Below are 19,417 nucleotides of genomic sequence, written 5' to 3'. Positions count from 1 at the left end.
TGCATTTCTCCACATTGAACTTCATCTGCCATTTCTCCGCCCAGTTTTCTAACCGACACAAATCGCTCTGGAGTTCCTCACTGTCCTCCTGCGATCTGATTGCCTGGCAGAGTTTTGTGTCGTCTGCAAACTTGATGATCTCACTGGATGTTCCGTTTTCCAGGTCATTGATATAAATATTAAAAAGGATCGGCCCAAGTACCGAGCCCTGGGGTACACCACTAGTCACTTTCTCCCAGTCGGAGAACTTCCCATTTATGCCCACTCTCTGCTTCCTATTTTCCAGCCATTTGCCTATCCATCTTTGTATATCTCCCTCTTTGCCATGGCTTTGTAGTTTCCTGAGAAGTCTTTCATGTGGAACTTTGTCAAATGCTTTCTGGAAGTCCAAGTATATTATGTCCACCGGCTTTCCACTATCAATTTGCTTGTTCACGGTCTCAAAGAATTGGAGTAAATTCGTCAAACACGATTTCCCTTTCCTGAATCCATGTTGACTGGGTTTCATCAAGTCGTGTGTGTCCAAGTGCTGAACTATGCTATCCTTGATCAGTGATTCAATCATCTTGCCGGGGACAGACGTAAGACTCACAGGCCTATAGTTGCCCGGTTTTCCTCTCGATCCTTTTTTGAAGATTGGCGTGATGTTCGCTTTCCTCCAGTCGTCTGGTATCTGACCAGTTCTGATTGACAGGTTTGCAAGTTTTTGCAATAACTCTCCAATTTCAACGTTCAATTCCTTCAAGACTCTCGGGTGAATTTCATCCGGTCCAGGGGATTTGTCACTTTTAAGTTTGTCGATCTGGTAGTATATCTGATCTAAGTTCACTTCAACTGTGGTGAGGCTGTCCTCTATTTCTCCTGTAAACAGTTTCTCCGCTTCAGGTATTGTTGAGGTGTCCTCCTTCGTAAAGACGGACGCAAAGAAGGAATTTAGTTTGTCTGCGATTTGTTTATCTTCCTTGATGTACCCTTTTCTTCCCTTGTCGTCCAGGGGTCCCACTGCCTCTTTTGCAGGTTTTTTCCCTTTCACGTATCTAAAGAAGGGCTTGAAGTTTTTAGCCTCCCGGGCTATTTTTTCCTCATAGTCCTGTTTTGCATCCCTCACCGCCTTGTGACATTTCTTCTGTTCATCTTTATGTTTGTTCCAGGCTTCGGTTGTCTTCGTGCATTTCCATTTTTTGAAAGAGTCCTTCTTTTCTTTTATGGCTTCCTTCACCTGTATGGTAAGCCATGCCGGTTCTCCTTTGCCTTTAGTTCTCCGATCTTTGGAAATCCTCGGAATGTAGAGATCTTGTGCTTCTGCAATAGTATTTTTCAATAGGCACCATGCCTGATCTACTGTTTCAAGTTTGTCCACCATCTTCTCGAGTCGTTTTGTTACCATGGCTCTCATGCAATCGTATTTACCCTTTTTAAAGTTTAAGGTGGTGGTTAAGGTTTTGGTATGTTTCCCTTTCCCGATGTCAAGTTTAAAGTTGATTACATTGTGATCACTCGTTCCCAGTGGAACCATGACTTCTACTTCTGTTATCGGTCCGGTGAGACCACTTAGGACCAAGTCCAAGGTGGTGTCTCCTCTTGTCGGATCTTTTACCATTTGCTCCAGGAAGCAATCCCCTAGCACCTCCAGGAACTTGGCCTCCTTGCCGCAGTTGGAGGCTCCTAGTTTCCAGTCTATTCCTGGGAAATTGAAGTCTCCCAATATAACTACATTGCCTGTCTTGCATACTTGTTTGATTTCCTCCATCATTTCTGAGTCAGTGACCTCCGCCTGTCTTGGGGGACGATAGTAAAGGCCAATTTTTGTATCTGCACCATTGTGACCAGGAATTTTGATCCAGAGGGACTCCAGCTTCTCTTTCCTGTCTGTTGTAATCATTCCAACAGAATCTATTCCTTCCTTAACATATAGGGCAATACCTCCACCTTTCTGCCCTTCTCGATCCCTTCTATATAGTTTGTATCCCTGTAGTACTGTGTCCCATTTGTTTTCTTCATTCCACCATGTTTCTGTTATGCCAATGATATCCATGTTCTCATGTCTTGCTATCGTCTCTAGTTCTCCCATTTTGTTTCCTAGACTTCTAGCATTTGTATACATACATCTAAGTTCCCTTTGTGCTACCTTTTTGGACCTTCTACTCTTGGCTGTCCTTACAGTTTCATTTACGGTATCCTTTACTGCTCCTGTGTTGTCTCCCATGTTTGCTGTGTGGTCATCCCCTCCTGTGTCTGAGTTGTCCCTTCCTGCTTGTTCTCCTTTGTTGGCTGTGAGGTCGACCTCTCTTGTGTATGAGTAGTAGTCCTTTGTTTCTACGTCGGGGCATCCTGTTGTCCGTGCCATCGACTGGTGGTCGACTGTCGGCTTTCCCCTGTCCTTCAGTTTAAAGCCTTCTCTATTGCTTTCTTCATGTTGCCTGCCAAAACTCTTGCTCCTTCCTTGTTGAGGTGTAGTCCATCCCTTCTGTAGTACTTGCTTTTTCCCCAGAACGCCGTCCAGTTGCGCACGAAGTCAAAACCTTCGTCTTCGCACCATCATCTCATCCAGGCGTTGATCACTTGCAATTCCCCTTGTCTCTTTCCATCTGCTCTTGGTACAGGGAGGATTTCAGAGAAGGCCACCTTCACCTCCCTGATCTTCAGTTGTCTTCCGAGTGAGCGGAGCTGGCCCTTCATCTCTTCCCTGTCATACTTCCGCCCGCTCACATCATTTGTTCCCACGTGGATAAGCACAGCTGTGTCCACTCCCCGTGCGCCATCTATGATCCTGGAGATCCTGTTGGTCACATCCTTTACTCTTGCTCCAGGCAGACAGGTGACGACCCTGTCCTCTCTTCCTCCTGCATCGGACGTAGTGCATTCCTGCTTTTCCTATTTACACATGAAATTTTTACCCATAGGGATTCAAAGGTGTGTTTCTGCTTGTGTAGAAATTTCAATTCATTCGATTCAAGGCCCTCCTTAACACATAACACTAAGCCTCCACCACTTCGATCCACCCTATCTGTGTGATATAGTTTGTACCCAGGTATTTCAGTATCCCATTGGTTATCTTCCTTCCACCAGTTCTCTCTTTCTTTTCATTTAGTGAAATATATTCTAACTCTCCTGTTTGCTCTAAATAACTACATGAACAGGCTTCATACCTCCTCAGCTCTTTCTTCTATATCTAGAGGAGGCCAAGGAAAAAACTACCAGACACAAAAGTGTAGTTTAAACTTTCAAGGCCTTAGGAGTTCTTGGCTTCTGGCATTTATAGCCAGATATTTCAAACAGCTTCTCTTTGGTACTGAGATGTTCAGGTGTAGGAAGAATTAGCACTGTTGATAAGTTTGGTAAGGTAGTATCTGCTGCTTTTCAAGAAAAATGCCTCCCTTTTAAGCACAGGAAATGATCAGAAAAGCTGGACTGAATTTGAATGGGAACAAGGAACATGAGTATCTTTGTACGATCACACAAAATATATTACATACCACTCATTCTGAAAAGTGCAATTGGTGTCTTTCAGCCATTTTTCTTCCAAACATTTCTCTATAGGCCTCAGAATTGGAGCCTACGCACAGTTGTAATATCACAAACTGAAATAGTCTGCGTAGTATTCCTGCTCCTTGCTCCAGTCATCGGCAAGAAAATAGGTACATAAGTACATAAGTAGTCGCCTCCGCCGGGGCAGACCAGAGGTCCATCCTGCCCAGCGGTCCGCTCACGCGGCGGCCCATCAGGCATATTGCCTGAGCAGCAGTCCCTGACTAATTTTATGCCTACCTCTACACTTATCTCTAAACCTTCCACTGCTCTTATCTGTACCCCTCAATCCCTTTGTCCTCCAGGAACCTATCCAGGTCTTCCTTGAAACCCTGTACTGTGCTATTTCCTATCACGGCTTCAGGAAGGGTGTTCCATGTGTCCACCACCCTCTGTGTGAAAAAGAATTTCCTTGCGTTTGTTCTAAACCTGTCCCCCTTCAATTTCATCGAGTGACCCCTAGTTCTTGTGGTTTCTTTCAAATTGAAAAATCTGTCCATGTCAACCTTTTCGATGCCCCTCAGGATCTTGAAGGTCTCTATCATATCTCCTCTGAGTCTCCGCTTCTCCAGGGAGAACAGCCCCAGCCTCTTCAGTCTGTGATTTATCTGTTTACTTTTTTAACAGTTTTTTTATATGGATTTTCTCTGAAATAATTTATAAATATTTCTCTCTGTATCCAAATCAGTTCATCAATTTTCTAGCATGCACTTTATCCATCATATTGAAAAAAATTGACAAAAAAAGAAGAACTTATCTCAAGCAGTCTTCATTCTTACAAATGCTTTCGATCTTAAGCCATCTTTGTTCTTAAACATGCCTTTGTTCTCAAAACAGTTAATGCCGACGCGGCCAGCGTTTCGCAGAATCAATTCTCGTCCGCTGCGTCAGGGCCAAAAGATATGTTGTTCTGTCAAAGATTTGAAAATGGCTGAAAGATACCAATTGCACTTTTCAGAATAAGTGGTGTGTAATATATATTGTGTGATTTGTGCTATCTAAACCACTTGGGTTAGTGATTTTAGGTTTATCTTTGTACGATGTTATGTTTATGATGGGTAGGTCTAATTGAGAAAATAGAGAAATTGCATGATAACACCCTGAAGAAACCTGGATTACCCATTCTGAGCTTGTTGGGTAGGACGGGATATAAAACTAACCAAATAAATAGATAAAAATAAAAGTGGGAAATTGTAAATGATGTATGAGGGGCAGAAAAGAGGTTACAGTTTGGTGCATTCATGGTCAGTGTGTAAGACTCTTCTAGGGAAGGGAAGTGCTACGGTGGTTCTTTGTTACCTAGCTTCATTCTTCTTTTATTTTCCAGCTGTCTCCAACGTGCGGCTGGTGAATGGAGGCAGCCGCTGTTCTGGGCGGCTGGAGGTATACTACGAAGACACTTGGGGTACAGTGTGTGACGAGGATTGGAATGCCAGAGATGTTGCAGTGGTGTGTAAGCAGTTGGGGTGTGGACCTGCCATTGATTCGACACAACAAAAGCCTTATGGCCCTGGCTCAGGTCCAGTGTGGTTGAAGAGAGTTCTTTGCAGTGGCTCGGAGTCACACATCTCCCAGTGTGGATCCTGGGTGTCACAAGAGCTTGCCTGTAGTCACATGCATGATGTTGGAGTCACCTGCTTAGAAGCAGAGACTGGTGGGTTTCACTCAATCTACTTTTGCATAACCAGAATTGATCGAGAACCTAAGAATAGCCATACTGGGTCAGACTAATGGTCCAGTACGCCCAACAGTAGCCAGTCCAGGTCACAGAATCCCAAAGAATAGCAAGATTTCATGTTACTAATCTCAGGGATAAGAAGTGGCTTTCTGAAACACTCCACAATCGCACAACCCCCAAGGAACCCACCACCTAGGGGATATATTCACTTGTTCTCTAATTAAAAGGAATTAACTTTCAATCTAGTGTTATGCTATCATAATATATTCAGTTCAAAGGATACCATATGGAAAGGAGGAAAGAGCCACAGACGCCTAGCCTGACGCAGGCTGTATTCATGGCTCGAAAACATCCTCCTTCCTATGATTCTTTAATTTTTTAACTCCCTATCAATTTTATAATTTCATAATCAAATAATTAATTTTATAATTTAGGGCTCCTTTGACTAAGCTGCGATAGCATTTTTAACGGCTAGAACTAACGCCAGCTCAATGTTGGCGTTAAGGTCTAGCGCACACACGCTAAAACCGCTATCGCAGCTTAGTAAAAGGCGCTCTTAGTAATAAATCATTTTCTAATTTTAAAATAAGTTTTTATGCTAGCACCCATCCGATCGCAGTTCTAACACACTAGCGGGAAGTGATGGTCACTCTCGAGTACCTCCAGCTTAAGAAAGTAAGGCTGGAATGTAGTGTTTAGCTCTGAGGAAGTTTTTTTTAATATAAAAACTTATTTAAAAATTATAAAATGATTTATTACTAAATTATAAATAAAAAATTGTAATCGCGGCTAGGGATCTCCCTGCCGCCGTTAGTATAGCGGCCACGGCCGCCAGTATCCCCTCCCCTCCCCCTATACAGAATCCGGGCCTATGTGTCTATATTATTCCCTTGTTCTTTTCTCTGTAGGAATCTCCAAGATGAGCTTCAGAAATGGAAGCAGCCGCTGTGCAGGGAGAGTGGAGGTCTATTCCAATAACACATGGGGGAGAGTGCAGTCTGAGGCACATGACCATGTCCTTTGGGACCTGCCCAATGCTGTCGTGATGTGCAAACAGCTGGACTGCGGACCTCTTCTGAAAGTGGACACACGCCAGGATGCACTTGAAAAGGAAAAACATAAGTTAATGTTAAAGAAAGAAATTGGTTTAGATAACGAATATTCACCTTGGGGTCTTTTCTGCAGCGGTTCAGAGTCCTCCATCTCTCAGTGTGGAGCCAAGAGGAGACTAACCCTTCAGCCTTATCAGCACCTCAATGTGGAGTGCTCGGAGTCAGGTACTAGAATGCACAAATATTTTTATTTAGAAATTTGTATACAATAAAAAGGCACAACACTCGAAAAACAAGTAAAACCATACACCAGAACTCGGGATGAAAGAGTCTACCGCGTGGTTTCTTTGCGGAGACTAAAGGAAACATACTGGAAAACAGCACAACATCCACCCCACCCACCCCCATTCCCCCAAGCACTCCAGTGTCAAAAATTCAAAAGAGCACTTCGGGCTCCATGGGACAAACTATCCCAGACTGGAGCCCAAATAGCCCCGAATTTTCTCCAACGACCCGGGCCACAATTCTTAACATCAAAATATCCATGTTTTAACATAGTAAACAGTTCATTTTTCCACATAGTAATGGTAGGCACCTCTGCTTGCCGCCATAGTAAAAGTATACATTTCCTGGCCAGCAATGAGGCTTTTTGCAGCAACAATGCGTTACCCTTAGAAAATCCCAAAGAAGAGAATTGAGAAAAAAGCAGGACATCCGCCCGCAAAGGAACTCCTCTCCGCAAGATCGTCTATAGATTAAGACCAATGAATGACCAAAAGGTTTCCACTCTATCGCAGGACCAGAACATATGAAATAATCCATCAGGCGTTGAAGGCACTTAAGACAGCCAGCATGAGTGGCAAACTAGAGACTGACACAGGGAAAAATTTTATCACCGTTCCCGCCCCATCCCAGTGAGCTCATCCCCGTCCCTGTCCTGTCCTCGTGAGCTCGGTCACCGTCCCTGTCCCCGCCTTGCAAACTGTCAGATCCCACCTGCACAAGCCTCGAATAGTTATGATTTTATACTGAACTTATTTTATTAAAGTATAAAAAGAGACACTATTCTGTACAATTGTCATTTTATAAACGCAAATAATACAAAGCAAGGATTAACAATACCCCTATCTCCCTCCCTTTCACAAATATCTCCTCCACTATTGTGAAAACTGAACAAGCCAAATTACTACAGAATGCTACATAGAAAAATCAAGCTAACAGAATACTTCAGTCACACGTGGAAGGAATAGTGTTAGGGGAGGGCAACTGCCTCCTGGTCAGAGAGAAAGCCCTAAGCCAGCTGGAAGCTAAAGAAGCACTGTCTGGGCTTTGCGGTTCCCAGTTAAGTCTAATACCAGCTCTAGCAGGATACGTATTTCAAATCTAAAATATTCTAATCACAAAATATAAAATAAATGTATTTTTTTCTACCTTTTGATGTCTGGTAATTTTATTCTTCAAATCACATTGGTCTCAGGCTTTGGGTTCCTTCTGTCTTCATCGTGGCATGGCTGGCTCCTGAAGGTAAAATAGGGAGGAGATGCCGAGTCTGACATGGGTGCAATTTTTTTAACCACAGGAACAAGACTTTTCACTGCTCCCACAGGGCAGTAAAAGGTCTTGTCCCCGTTCCCGTGGGGCAGTGAAAGATCTTGTCCTTGTTCCTGCGGTAAACCAGTTGGAAATGTCTCCATTCCTGCGGATTTACTAGGTGACCACAGTTTACCGCAGTAAACGGTCCCCGTGTCATTCTCTATGGCAAACCCCGCAACGAATGCCCTACAGGGGGAGATATAAAGTCTTAACAGGAATTTATAATGTTGTTCTTGTAGAACCACAGAGCGAGTCAAGCGCGGGAGATGTTTCATTAGGATATGCAGGCCATCATCCGTGAGCTGCTTAGAAGATAGGTCCTGATTAGAGAAAGACACGGGGAAAAAATCTGTCCCTGTCACTGCACCATCCTTGGCCCACCGTCCCCTTCACCGCCCTGTCACCGCCATTCCCTTCACCGCCCCGTCACTGCCATCCCATTCACTGCCCCATCACCGTCACTGCCATCCCATTCACCGCCCCGTCACCGTCCCTGCAACATCCATACAAGCCTCAGTACTGCAATATTTAGCTTATTCCTTCCTTATAAATCAAAGTTCTGGCTGCTGAACTGGAGAAAGAGATGTTCAGCTGGCAGGGCTTTGTTTATAAATTTTTATCAACACAACTAATATACTACTTTATCCTGAAGAAAAAAGAAATAGAATTTTTTTTTCTATTTTTGTTGTCTGGTTTCTGCTTTCTTCATCTTCTCATTCAATTCCTTCCATCCACTGTCTGTCTTCTCTCTGCGTCTTCCATTTGCTCTGTTACTGTGCCTCTCCCTTTCTCCCCCCTTCCAAATTGGTCTGGCACCCATCTTCTTTCCTCCACTCCCCCCATAGTCTTCTTCCCTGCCAGCATCTTCTCCCCACTCTCTCTTCCCCATTTCCCTTCAGCATCTTCTCCCACTCTGTCTTCCCCATCGCCTTTCAGCGTCCTTCTCCCCACTCTGTCTTCCCCATGTGCTTTCAGCGTCCTTCTCCCCGTCTTCCCCATGTGCTTTCAGCATCCTTCTCCCCCCCTCTGTCTTCCCCATGTGCTTTCAGCATCCTTCTCCCCCCTCTGTCTTCCCCATGTGCTTTCAGCGTCCTTCTCCCCCCTCTATCTTTCCCATGTGCTTTCAGCATCCTTCCCCCATCTTCCCCATGTGCTTTCAGCGTCCTTCTCCCCCTCTGTCTTCCCCATGTGCTTTCAGCGTCCTTCTCCCCCTTCTGTCTTCCCCATGTGCTTTCAGCGTCCTTCTCCCCCCCCTCTGTCTTCCCCATGTGCTTTCAGCATCCTTCTTCCCACTCTGTTTTACCCATTCTCCCTGCCCCTTACCTTTGTGGTGCTTTCACACCCCCCCCCCCCCGCACAACAGGCCCGGTCTGACAAACCTCCCTGCCCTTTACCTGTGGCTGGCGATGTCTAAACTACCTTCTTACAGCAGCCGGAGCATTGTAGTTGCATATGGCTGCTGTAAAGGTCTCTGATGCAACTTCCGGTTGCATGACATTTACGGCAGCCACACGCAGCTTCAACACTCTGGCTGCTGTAAGAAGGCAATTTAGACTTGTGGCCACGAAGGTAAGGGGAAGGGAGAAAGGGAGCTGTTTCAACTCAGCGGCGGCAGTAGGGAGGGAGCTCGATAGGTAACCGCACACGTTCCCTCCCTTAACTGCGGGGACAAGGCCATTCACCGCTCCACGGGGCAGGTGAATGGCCTTGTCCCCGTAGCCACAGTGAACACAGGTTTTCCCTCACCGTTTTGGCGGGTTTCCCACAGCTACCCATAGTTAGCCGCAGGTAACAGCCACCGTGTCATTCTCTAGTTCTGATTCCGCCACAGCCACAGCATCATAGTCCCAGGGAACACTAAAACTACCCAAACTGACCTGGTGAAAGGATAAGCTGGTTCTGGACTGTCGAGACAAAGTCAATGTTTCCTGAACCATGTCCGCCATATCTTCAATTAAAGTAGTATGGTCCAAAGAATGTAGATAACGAATGACGTAAGAAAGCCAGTCTCGAGCCTGCAAGATTCCCTGAGTTTGAAGATCCTTAAAGGAAATAGGAAAGTCGTGCTCTGATACCACATCCTGCACATAACAGAGACCATGATCAGTTCATCTCCGCAGATAGAGCTTAGAGCCATCTGGGTCCAAATCCCGATTCCCCCATAACGAATGCACAAATAATTTGTTCTTTTAGAAATTAAACTAGGTGGCTAAGAAATTGTTATAGTAATAAAACAAATTATTTGTGTAGTTGATCTACAGATCAGCAGGATAATTCTTGTCCCATCAACTTACAACAAGTCACTGGGATAAAAGCAGAAACAGAAAAATCTGAGAGACTTTAAAAAGAGGCAATTATGATGTGGAGAGAAAAGAAGCCCCTTTAAATAAATCCCACTCCAGAAAATCTGACTGCATCTAAAAAACGAGTGCCACAAAGCTAATGATTATTACAATGGCATTTGTACAAAATTAGGAATGGAAGGAAAAGCCTCAGAACCCGGTATGGAACTTAGCAGATTCTCATTGGGTGCATCCTCGTAGGCATAAAAACCTCCCATTCATAATATCTTCAAGAAACACAATGAATATTAGGTCATTGAACCACAGGCATCAGAACAGGGTGGCGGGGGGGGGGGGGGGGGGGTGGAGACCATGGGGTCCCTGGAGACTAGAAGTGAGTTTTAGGAAAGAGACTATGATAGTGAAATGAGAGGACGCAGATATGGTGGTCACTGATGTATCCCTAAAATGCCGACCACCAAAGTCACATGAAGCAATGGTAGAAGTGGACGTTTTAATGCACAATAAAAATAATGTCTGACACGGTCAGGTTTCGCCTATACGGCTTCATCAGGGACAGTTGTTGACCAGATTTATTTATTTAAAAAATTTCTATTCTACCTATCAACTAGGAGGATTAGAAACGTACATAAAATGAGACTTACAAAAAATACAAATTCAACAAACTAAAATACAAACTTAGTAAAAAATAAATTCAGCAAATACAAAGATCCTGGGCGAAGTACATTAAAGCAGAAATTCCTTATTCAGAGGCTTTTACAAATAAGTGAGTTTTCAATAGTTTTTTGAATGACACAAAGTTAGAACACAGTAGGGCCTTAACGCGCGGAATAGCCGCTACCGCCTCCTTTTAAGCAGGCGGTAATTTTGGGGCTAGCATGCGCTAAAAACGCTGGCGCACCTTTGTGAAAGGAGCCCTTTAATCTTAATGGTCCATTCAATGCATTCCACAATTTTGGGCCTGCTAAAGAAATAGCTGACATCCAGGTCTTTTTATAATGCGCATCCTGGAAACATTTGAGTGACAGGTTCTGCCAGGGTTTGGAAAGTCTAAAAAAAGGACATGTCTGGGGTTTCCCGGACATCTGGTAACCCGGTTAACGGTGACTCAGAAAGTTGAGTTTCAACCAGAACTTTGATGCATACGCAGGAGTTTCGTCAGCCGTAAGCCTGAAGTCATTATGCCATTGTATAGATCCATGGTGAGGCCCCACCTGGAATACTGTGTGCAATTCTGGAGGCCGCATTACCATAAGGATTTGCTGAGACTGGATTCGGTCTAGAGAATGGCCACCCGGATAGTCTCGGGACTCAAGGATCTCCCGTATGAGGAACGGCTGGATAAGTTGCAGCTGTACTCACTCGAGGAACGCAGAGAGAGGGGTGACATGATCGAGACATTCAAGTATCTCACGGGCCGCATCGAGGTGGAAGAAGATATCTTCTTTTTCAAGGGTCCCGCGGCAACAAGGGGGCATCCGTGGAAAATCAGGGGCGGGAAACTGCACGGGGACATCAGGAAATTCTTTTTCACTGAAAGGGTGGTTGATCGCTGGAATAGTCTTCCACTTCAGGTTATTGAGGCCAGCAGCATGCCTGATTTTAAGGCCAAATGGGATAGACACGTGGGATCTATTCACAGAGAAAGGTAGGGGAGGGTCATTGGGGTGGGTAGACTGGATGGGCCGTGGCCCTTATCTGCCGTCTATTTCTAGGTTTCTATGTTACACAGTCCCAGTTCAGAAAGAAGAGTTTCTGTAAGACCATCCAGGTTCATTATGGATACTGTGATTATCATGAATTTTGAACAGTAAACTTTTTGTCTTGTTTTGTTTTTCTTAGGTGTTTCTGGTGTGAGACTGGTGGACGGAGACGGCTCCTGTGCTGGGAGAGTAGAGGTTAAATATACTAATACCTGGGGCACCGTCTGTGACTACAGATGGGACCTAGCGGATGCCAAAGTGGTGTGTAGAGAGCTGGGCTGCGGGTATGCAGTGAACGCATCTCATGGGACTTATTTCCAGCCTGGTTCTGGTCCAGTTTGGTTGAAGGCAGTTTACTGCAGCGGAAATGAAACTCGGCTTTCTCAGTGTGGATCTGTGATGTCCGAACACTATCCATGTGACCACAGCCGGGATGCTGGAGTCATCTGCTCAGGTATCTTCCCAGGTGTTTTTTTTTTTTTAAAGGTGAAGGGGATGGGATTTTGATATATTGCCTTTCTGAGGTTACAGTGAAAACAATTTACAATTTCTATACAGATACTTATTTTGTACCTGGGTTAAGTGACTTGTTTAGAGTGACCGAGAGCAGCAATGAGAACCGAAGCTGATTCCTTGGGTTCTCTGGCCACTGCTACTCCTCCACTCCCCCACAAAATTAAAAAACACAAAGCACACTGTACACATAGAAAATATAATTTCTATTTGGTTTTTTTTCAAAGAGGTCAAGACAGATGACTTTAAAATATGCAACATCACCTCAGTAACAACTATAGAAAAATAGACAAATATAGAGCAAAAAAGCAGATATCAATTCACAAAACTCCTCCCTCAATTAAATGCTCGCGCTTCTGGCAGCCCCTCCCCCAGCAGCTTAGTTAGGGCTCTACAGCTTGGAAAAGAGACGGCTGAGGGGAGATATGATTGAAGTCTACAAAATCCAGAGTGGAGTAGAACGGGTACAAGTGGATCAATTTTTCACTCCGTCAAAAATGACAAAGACTAGGGGACACTTGATGAAGTTACAGGGAAATACTTTTAAAACCAATAGGAGGAGATATCTTTTCACTCAGAGAATAGTTAAGCTCTGGAACGCATTGCCAGAGGTTGTGGTAAGAGTGGAAAGCGTAGCTGCTTTTAAGAAAGGTTTGCACAAGTTCCTGGAGGAAAAGTCCATAGTCTGTTATTGAGAAAGACATGAGGGAAGACACTGCTTGACCTGGATTGGTAGCATGGAATATAGCTACACCTTGGGTTTTGGTCAGGTACTAGTGACCTGGTTTGGCTACTGGGCTTGATGGACCATTGGTCTGACCCAGTAAGGCTAGTCTTACTGGGGGTAAAGAGATGGAGAGACAAAAGCTCGGCTCAAGACAAGACTTTCAGTAGATTGTAGCAAGGTAGCTGCTCTGCTACATACGAAAGCCTGACCTAGAATCAGGTTATCTACGAATGCTTTAGCACTGTGCTGTGACCCAGAGGCAGCCCCCTTCTGTCTGTGCTCTGCTCACTGGCCAACCGAGGTTCCTTCGCACTGCCGTATCATTCTGTTTAGGGGGATTCCAACTTAGAGGTAGCTTCACTCCACTGGCTCCTCAGCCACACACATACACCAAATATCTAAAGCCACGGTTCCTCTTGTATGAGCAGGATTATTATCACAATGACATATTATCAGTAGGGTAAAATTAACCTTGCTCACGAAGCAGATATAGATGAGAAGAGTGGCCTTGAAAAATTGGTGCCTGGACTGTGCTAAAGGGGAATTCCTTGTTCATCTGAAATGCCTTCAGAAAATACAGAAACTCAATAAAGAAATATATAATACAAAGCCCGTAGCAGGCAGTTGACAGTGGTTTCTCTTTCTTCCTCCCCTCAGCAGATTTGACGATGTTTCCTTTATAGCACATTTGAGATTCTGTATTTGAGCATAAAGATCAAACAGTCCATAGATGCTTTTCGACATTTTGCTCTTTAAAAATCAGCAAGCAAAGAAAGCAAGGGTGCAAGGAATCCAAGCTCTCTGTACATTTCAGTGTTTATCCTGTTTGTGTGGGCAGGTGTGTACTTATTTGTATGTGTATGAGTGCACGTTTCTACAGTATACCTGTGTATTTCTGTTGTGTATGTTTATTCCATGTGCATATGATTGTGTGTGAGCAGGTGGATACATGTTTGTATTGTGTGCGTGTGTTTTTGTAGCTGTATGTTTTCTGTTATATTTGTTTATCCCATGTCCATATATTTGAATGGAGAAGTGTGTAAATGTTTTAAATGTACTGAGTCATCTTTTGAGGCTTCTTTTCCACTGGCAACTCCAGGCTCCATCCTTTCTATCTTGCTGCACTGTATGCCTGGAACAGACTGCCTGAGGTGTTTCAGTGTGTCTTTTCACTGGGTTTTCTCCCATTTTCAAAGAATTATTTTGACCCTAGAAGGACTGAAAGGCAGACAGACCCTTTCTGTAAAATTCTTTCCAACTAAAAACTGTTTCTGAGGGCAATGATTGGGGGAGGGGACAGGAAAGACAGCACACCTACATTTGAAAATTGAATTGAAAAAATCTCCCATGCAGTGTGGGAAGAAAGCCTCAGTAAAAAAAAAGTCCCAATCTTGCAGGTCCAGAGCTGGAATCTTCCTGGAGTTCCTGGGTTTTCCGTTTCATTATCTACACCCTTGTGTTCGCATCCATCCACCTGGGCTTCTTCCTCTGTGGGCATCTGGAAGATAGAAGGCAAGGTGAGAACATTGCACAACAGAAAATGACGGCAGATAAAGACCACACGGCCTTTCTAATCTACCAATCCCTAAGCTCTATTACCCCTTCCTCTCCCTTTGTGCTTATCCCACATTTTTGTGAATTCAGCAACATTCCTCATCTCAACCATCTCCACTGGGATGCAGTTGCATGCGCCTCTTGCCCTTTCAATTAGATTGATCCTTCATCCTATGCTTCATTCCATGTTTGCTTTCAGTAGAAAAAGAGCCACTTCCTAAGCATTTATACCATGGGGGCATTTAAATGTCTCTTAAGTCTAGCCACATATGCTTAAAAGATGAAGGCCACTGACCATTTTAGTAGCCAACCTCTGGATCAAAGGTGCAGTCTCCAGAATTGCACACTGTATTCCCAATGAGATCTCATGAGAGACTTATATTGAGGTCTCTAAATAATGACAAAACCTCAGGTCTTTGGAGTTGTGCTTGACTCTGCCCTATCGTATGAATCCCAAATCTCCAACCTATGGAGAAAAACCTTCTATAGCATGAGACAACTAAGGCTAACGAAATCCTTCTTCCATGATTGTCACTTTGCAATACTAACACAGATGCTCATCCTATCCCAACTAGACTACTGTAACTCTCTAAGTTGGCATAAATTCCTCCTTCCTGCACAAACTCCAGCTGAGACAAAACATAGCAATAAGGCTGAAAAAATAGACCATCTCACCTTACTACAGCAGATTGCACTGGCTGCCTATTAATGCTCACATAACCTTCAAACTATCATTTGTAATATTCCACATCTTACATGCGAACTCTGCAGAACCACTTTTTTTTTTTAATTATCATGTTTATTAAGACAAGAAACACATGAACAACCATTGTCCTCTGCAGTATAAAGCAATATCAAAAACAGATCAAAAACAGAGTCAAAGACATTATCAAAAGCGGTGTCAAAAAGCAGTAAACAGTAAACATTAAACAAGAAACAATACAGGGGTCAAAGTAGAAGAGAATTACGCAGTGCAGTGAGGTACAAGCTGCGCAGCTGAGCCATTGCATAACCATGCAAGTAGCAGACAAAAGAAACACAAGCAAAGGAGTACGTATAGTAATGGCTCTTAACCCCCCGCGGGTAAGAGATAACTAGCAACATAAGGTATCAGCATGCCGGCCTGCATCCCTCGTCTTTATTTTCTGATGAAAGAGAAATACTACCCTAATATCCCCCATGCGTTTAATCACATCCACACCACAGACACACCTCATACATAACATGCAAACCCACACACACACTTCAAACATTCCGACTGACCCACACTTATACTGTTGTATTCCAATGTGCAAACGGTTACTATAGCCCTAAATAAGCATGTAAGTACGCAAACTGGCAAGGCGCAGCTTTTTGATAGAGGGAAAAGTACATGAATGTGAAAATGGGGTACCAGAAAGACAGAATTATGCACAGTCACAGAATAGGTCCAAGGCCCACATTGGGCGTGCCATCTAAGTCAAGGAGTTCTTCCAAAAGGAACAGTAAATTTTCCAATGAGGCTGGGGTCGGGACTCATAGGTGTCCAACTCAAATCTCGCTTGAAGTCTCATGCGCTCCAACCACATACCATAAGTCGGTGTTTCTTCAGTAGTCCAATATTTTAAAATGAGTTGTTTGCCCACAAGGATCGCGTGGAGGAGGTACTTTTGAGCAGATAAATCCAGACCTTGCTGAGTGAAGTCCGTGACATCGCCCATTAGCAGGGCGGGAGGGTTCCAGGGCACAGTACAGTTCAGGACCCTCGCCAGGAATAATTGCACTGAAGCCCAGAAGCTCAGTGCGGAGCAAGTAAAGAAAGAGTGGACATAGTCGCCTCTGTGGGTCGTACATTTAGAGCAGGTGTCATCACGCCAAAGACCCATGTGAGAGCCTCTAACTTTAGTGATATAAGATCGATGCAGTATTTTAAATTGGGTTTCCTGTAGACCTGCAGCTTTCACATGGGAGTAAAGTGTTTGAAATAAGAGTCCCAAATCATCCTCGGAGACTCGCATACCAAGCTCTGAGGACCATTCCCCCCCCAGAACTCTGAGGCATCCCTCTCCTGAATGATCCCTACTAGCCTTATACCATGTGGAAATTCTGTTGGAATCAGTGGGGGTGGTAAGGAAGATCAAGTCCAGAGGGCCACATTTCCAACCATCCCCATGGGCAGAACCACTTTTAAACCTTTTCGGCAACTCCTGGTCTATATCTTACAGAATACTCAAAACACTTCAGCTGATTCTTCCCTCACCCAAAGGCGTAAAATATAAGCGCATAATTAATTTACTTCTCACCTACCTCGGCACCAAGAGCTTCCAACAATCATCCTAAATATCCCAGACTTCAAAAGAAACTGAAGACTTTCCTTTCCAACAACATATGCACCATAGATACTTAACACGTCATGCTTACCCACAGCAACCAATATCATTGTGTTCTCCAGATACCACAAGAACAACCTCCCCAACACTATATAGCATAATCGAACACTATCTACATGAAACTAACTCAACTGCATTGTATTTCTAATTAATTGAATTGTAATTCTAATGACAGCCCAATATCTCTCTTCTGTCGAATGTTTTTTTCTACAATTCTGTACCTCCTGCGACAACTACTTTACAGTATATCGCTTATTTTGTATTTCAGACCTATAATTTCTGAACATAATATGAACTTCTTGACTTTATAAATCGTCTTGAACCTAGTTAGACATAAAGCAATCCAGAAATTGGAAATTAGGTTAGACTATCAACTTCTTCTTCCTGTCAGCCATTCTTCTCCCTATGCACCCAATCACCCTTCTGGCTTTTGCATTTGCCTTTTATATTTGGCCACCAGTATCTGCATGGAGGGTTTAACTTTTGCTTAAAGTATAGTTATAATTGGGATTTGACAGTACAAGAAGCGGCAAACTTAGTCTTTGTAAATCTTGATGCAGTAAAAAAATCAATCCATTTGTACCTGTTCTACTCCACTCAGGAATTTGTAGACTTCAGTCATATCTCCCCTCAGCCGCCTCTTTTCCAAGCTGAAGAGCCCTAACCGTCTTAGTCTTTCCTCATATGAGAGGAGTTCCAGCCCCTTTATCATCTTGGTTGTGCTTCTTTGAATCTTTTCTAATGCCGCAATATCTTTCTTGAGATAAGAAGACCAGAATTGAACACAAAACTAAAGGTCTTGAGAATTAAACAGCAGTTGCACATACTTTGTCATCCCTAGTCCTTTAGCAAATTTGGAAAGAATAAATGATATCAAAAAGAATAAAATTATCAAAATCCGTGAGCAAATCAAACTTTCCTGGGTTGAGGCCCTGCCACTTGCGTTATGTATGCAAGGTGCATTCCTACTGGACAGCTCTATCTCCCTCATCATGACATCCTGTTTGGGAGGTCCATATAAATGCAACTGGACCCCAATATAGTGACATAGGCTTATGATTTGCTTGATGACTCTCTCCCCCAGTGTTATGTGAACTTGACTAAATTGTTACCCTCTTGTTTCCAACCAGGTGCAGGAAGGAACTGAATCCTAGAGACCCTAAGAACTGTGCACCAGCAAAAGAACTGCTCCCCATTGGAAGGGTCCTTTTCGGGTTCTGCTAATGATCAGAACAGTTATAGTATCACATGGTTTTGACTTTTAGATGCACGCTTCTCATTGCAAACAGGTACCAGCTCCAGAGATGAAGTGAGGGCACAGGACCCAGCAGCCTTGGATCGAACCCTTGTAACAGAAGAGCTAGCCAACCAGCCCGTTGCATTCCTACTGAACCCTGCTGTGTGAAGACGATCCTTGATTATGAACTCTCCTTTGAATACTTAAAGGACTTTTGGACCTCCATTGCAGAATATAAGGACTGATATGATGTTTATTCACATGTGTCCTCTTTTTACTCTTTCCACTATCCCTTGTCGTGAATATTTTAGAAATAACTCTTTCTTTCAGGTTCTGAGTGCCACAGCCTCTGGAATAAATGCTACTAATTGCTGGGGATGTGGCTATACTCCTCACAGTGTAGAGGCAGGTCTTCCCCTCAAGGCAATTCATTGGTCCCTCCCTAATTATTGTATGGTATTTGATATGATACTTCAGGACGTTCATTCTGCTTGTGCCCCATATGTATGTGTTTTTCCTCTGCAATTCATAAAGGCCAAGAAAAAGTTCCTTCTGTTCCATGAGTTGTGTCTTCTCCAGATTCATAGAAACATAGAAATAGACGGCAGATAAGGGCCACGGCCCATCCAGTCTGCCCACCCTAATGACCCTCCCCTACCTTTCTCTGTGAATAGATCCCACGTGTCTATCCCATTTGGCCTTAAAATCAGGCACGCTGCTGGCCTCAATCACCTGTAGTGGAAGACTGTTCCAGCGATCAACCACTCTTTCAGTGAAAAAGAATTTCCTGGTGTCACCTCGCAGTTTCCCGCCCCTGATTTTCCACGGATGCCCTCTTGTTGTCGTGGGACCCTTGAAAAAGAAGATGTCTTCCTCCGCCTCGATGCGGCCCGTAAGATACTTGAACGTCTCGATCATGTCTCCCCTCTCTCTGCGCCCCTCGAGCGAGTATAGCTGTAATTTGTCAAGCCGTTCTTCATATGGAAGATCCTTGAGTCCCGAGACCATCCAGGTGGCCATTCTCTGCACCGACTCCAGTCTCAGCACATCCTTGCGATAATGTGGCCTCCAAAATTGCACACAGTATTCCAGGTGGGGCCTCACCATGGATCTATACAATGGCATAATGACTTCCTCCTTACGGCTGACGAAACCCCTTC

The 19,417-nt window shown here is 44.0% G+C and overlaps 1 protein-coding gene across 1 annotated transcript in view; it reads left to right on the top strand.

Annotated features, from left to right (window-relative positions):
* Positions 1-18,749, top strand: part of LOC117366691 (scavenger receptor cysteine-rich type 1 protein M130-like) — a 36,470-nt gene extending 17,721 nt beyond the window's left edge. The window contains exons 3-7 of the mRNA XM_033958406.1: positions 4,856-5,182; positions 6,115-6,483; positions 11,997-12,311; positions 14,495-14,614; positions 18,151-18,749. Coding sequence (XP_033814297.1) covers positions 4,856-5,182; positions 6,115-6,483; positions 11,997-12,311; positions 14,495-14,614; positions 18,151-18,167 — 1,148 coding nt within the window. The 3' untranslated portion in view covers positions 18,168-18,749. The remainder of the gene's footprint in view (positions 1-4,855; positions 5,183-6,114; positions 6,484-11,996; positions 12,312-14,494; positions 14,615-18,150) is intronic.
* The last annotated feature ends 668 nt before the right edge of the window (positions 18,750-19,417 follow it).

Source organism: Geotrypetes seraphini, chromosome 1 (assembly GCF_902459505.1).
Source record: "Geotrypetes seraphini chromosome 1, aGeoSer1.1, whole genome shotgun sequence".
Taxonomy (NCBI): domain Eukaryota; kingdom Metazoa; phylum Chordata; class Amphibia; order Gymnophiona; family Dermophiidae; genus Geotrypetes; species Geotrypetes seraphini.
This window is presented reverse-complemented; position numbering and strand designations above follow the sequence as displayed.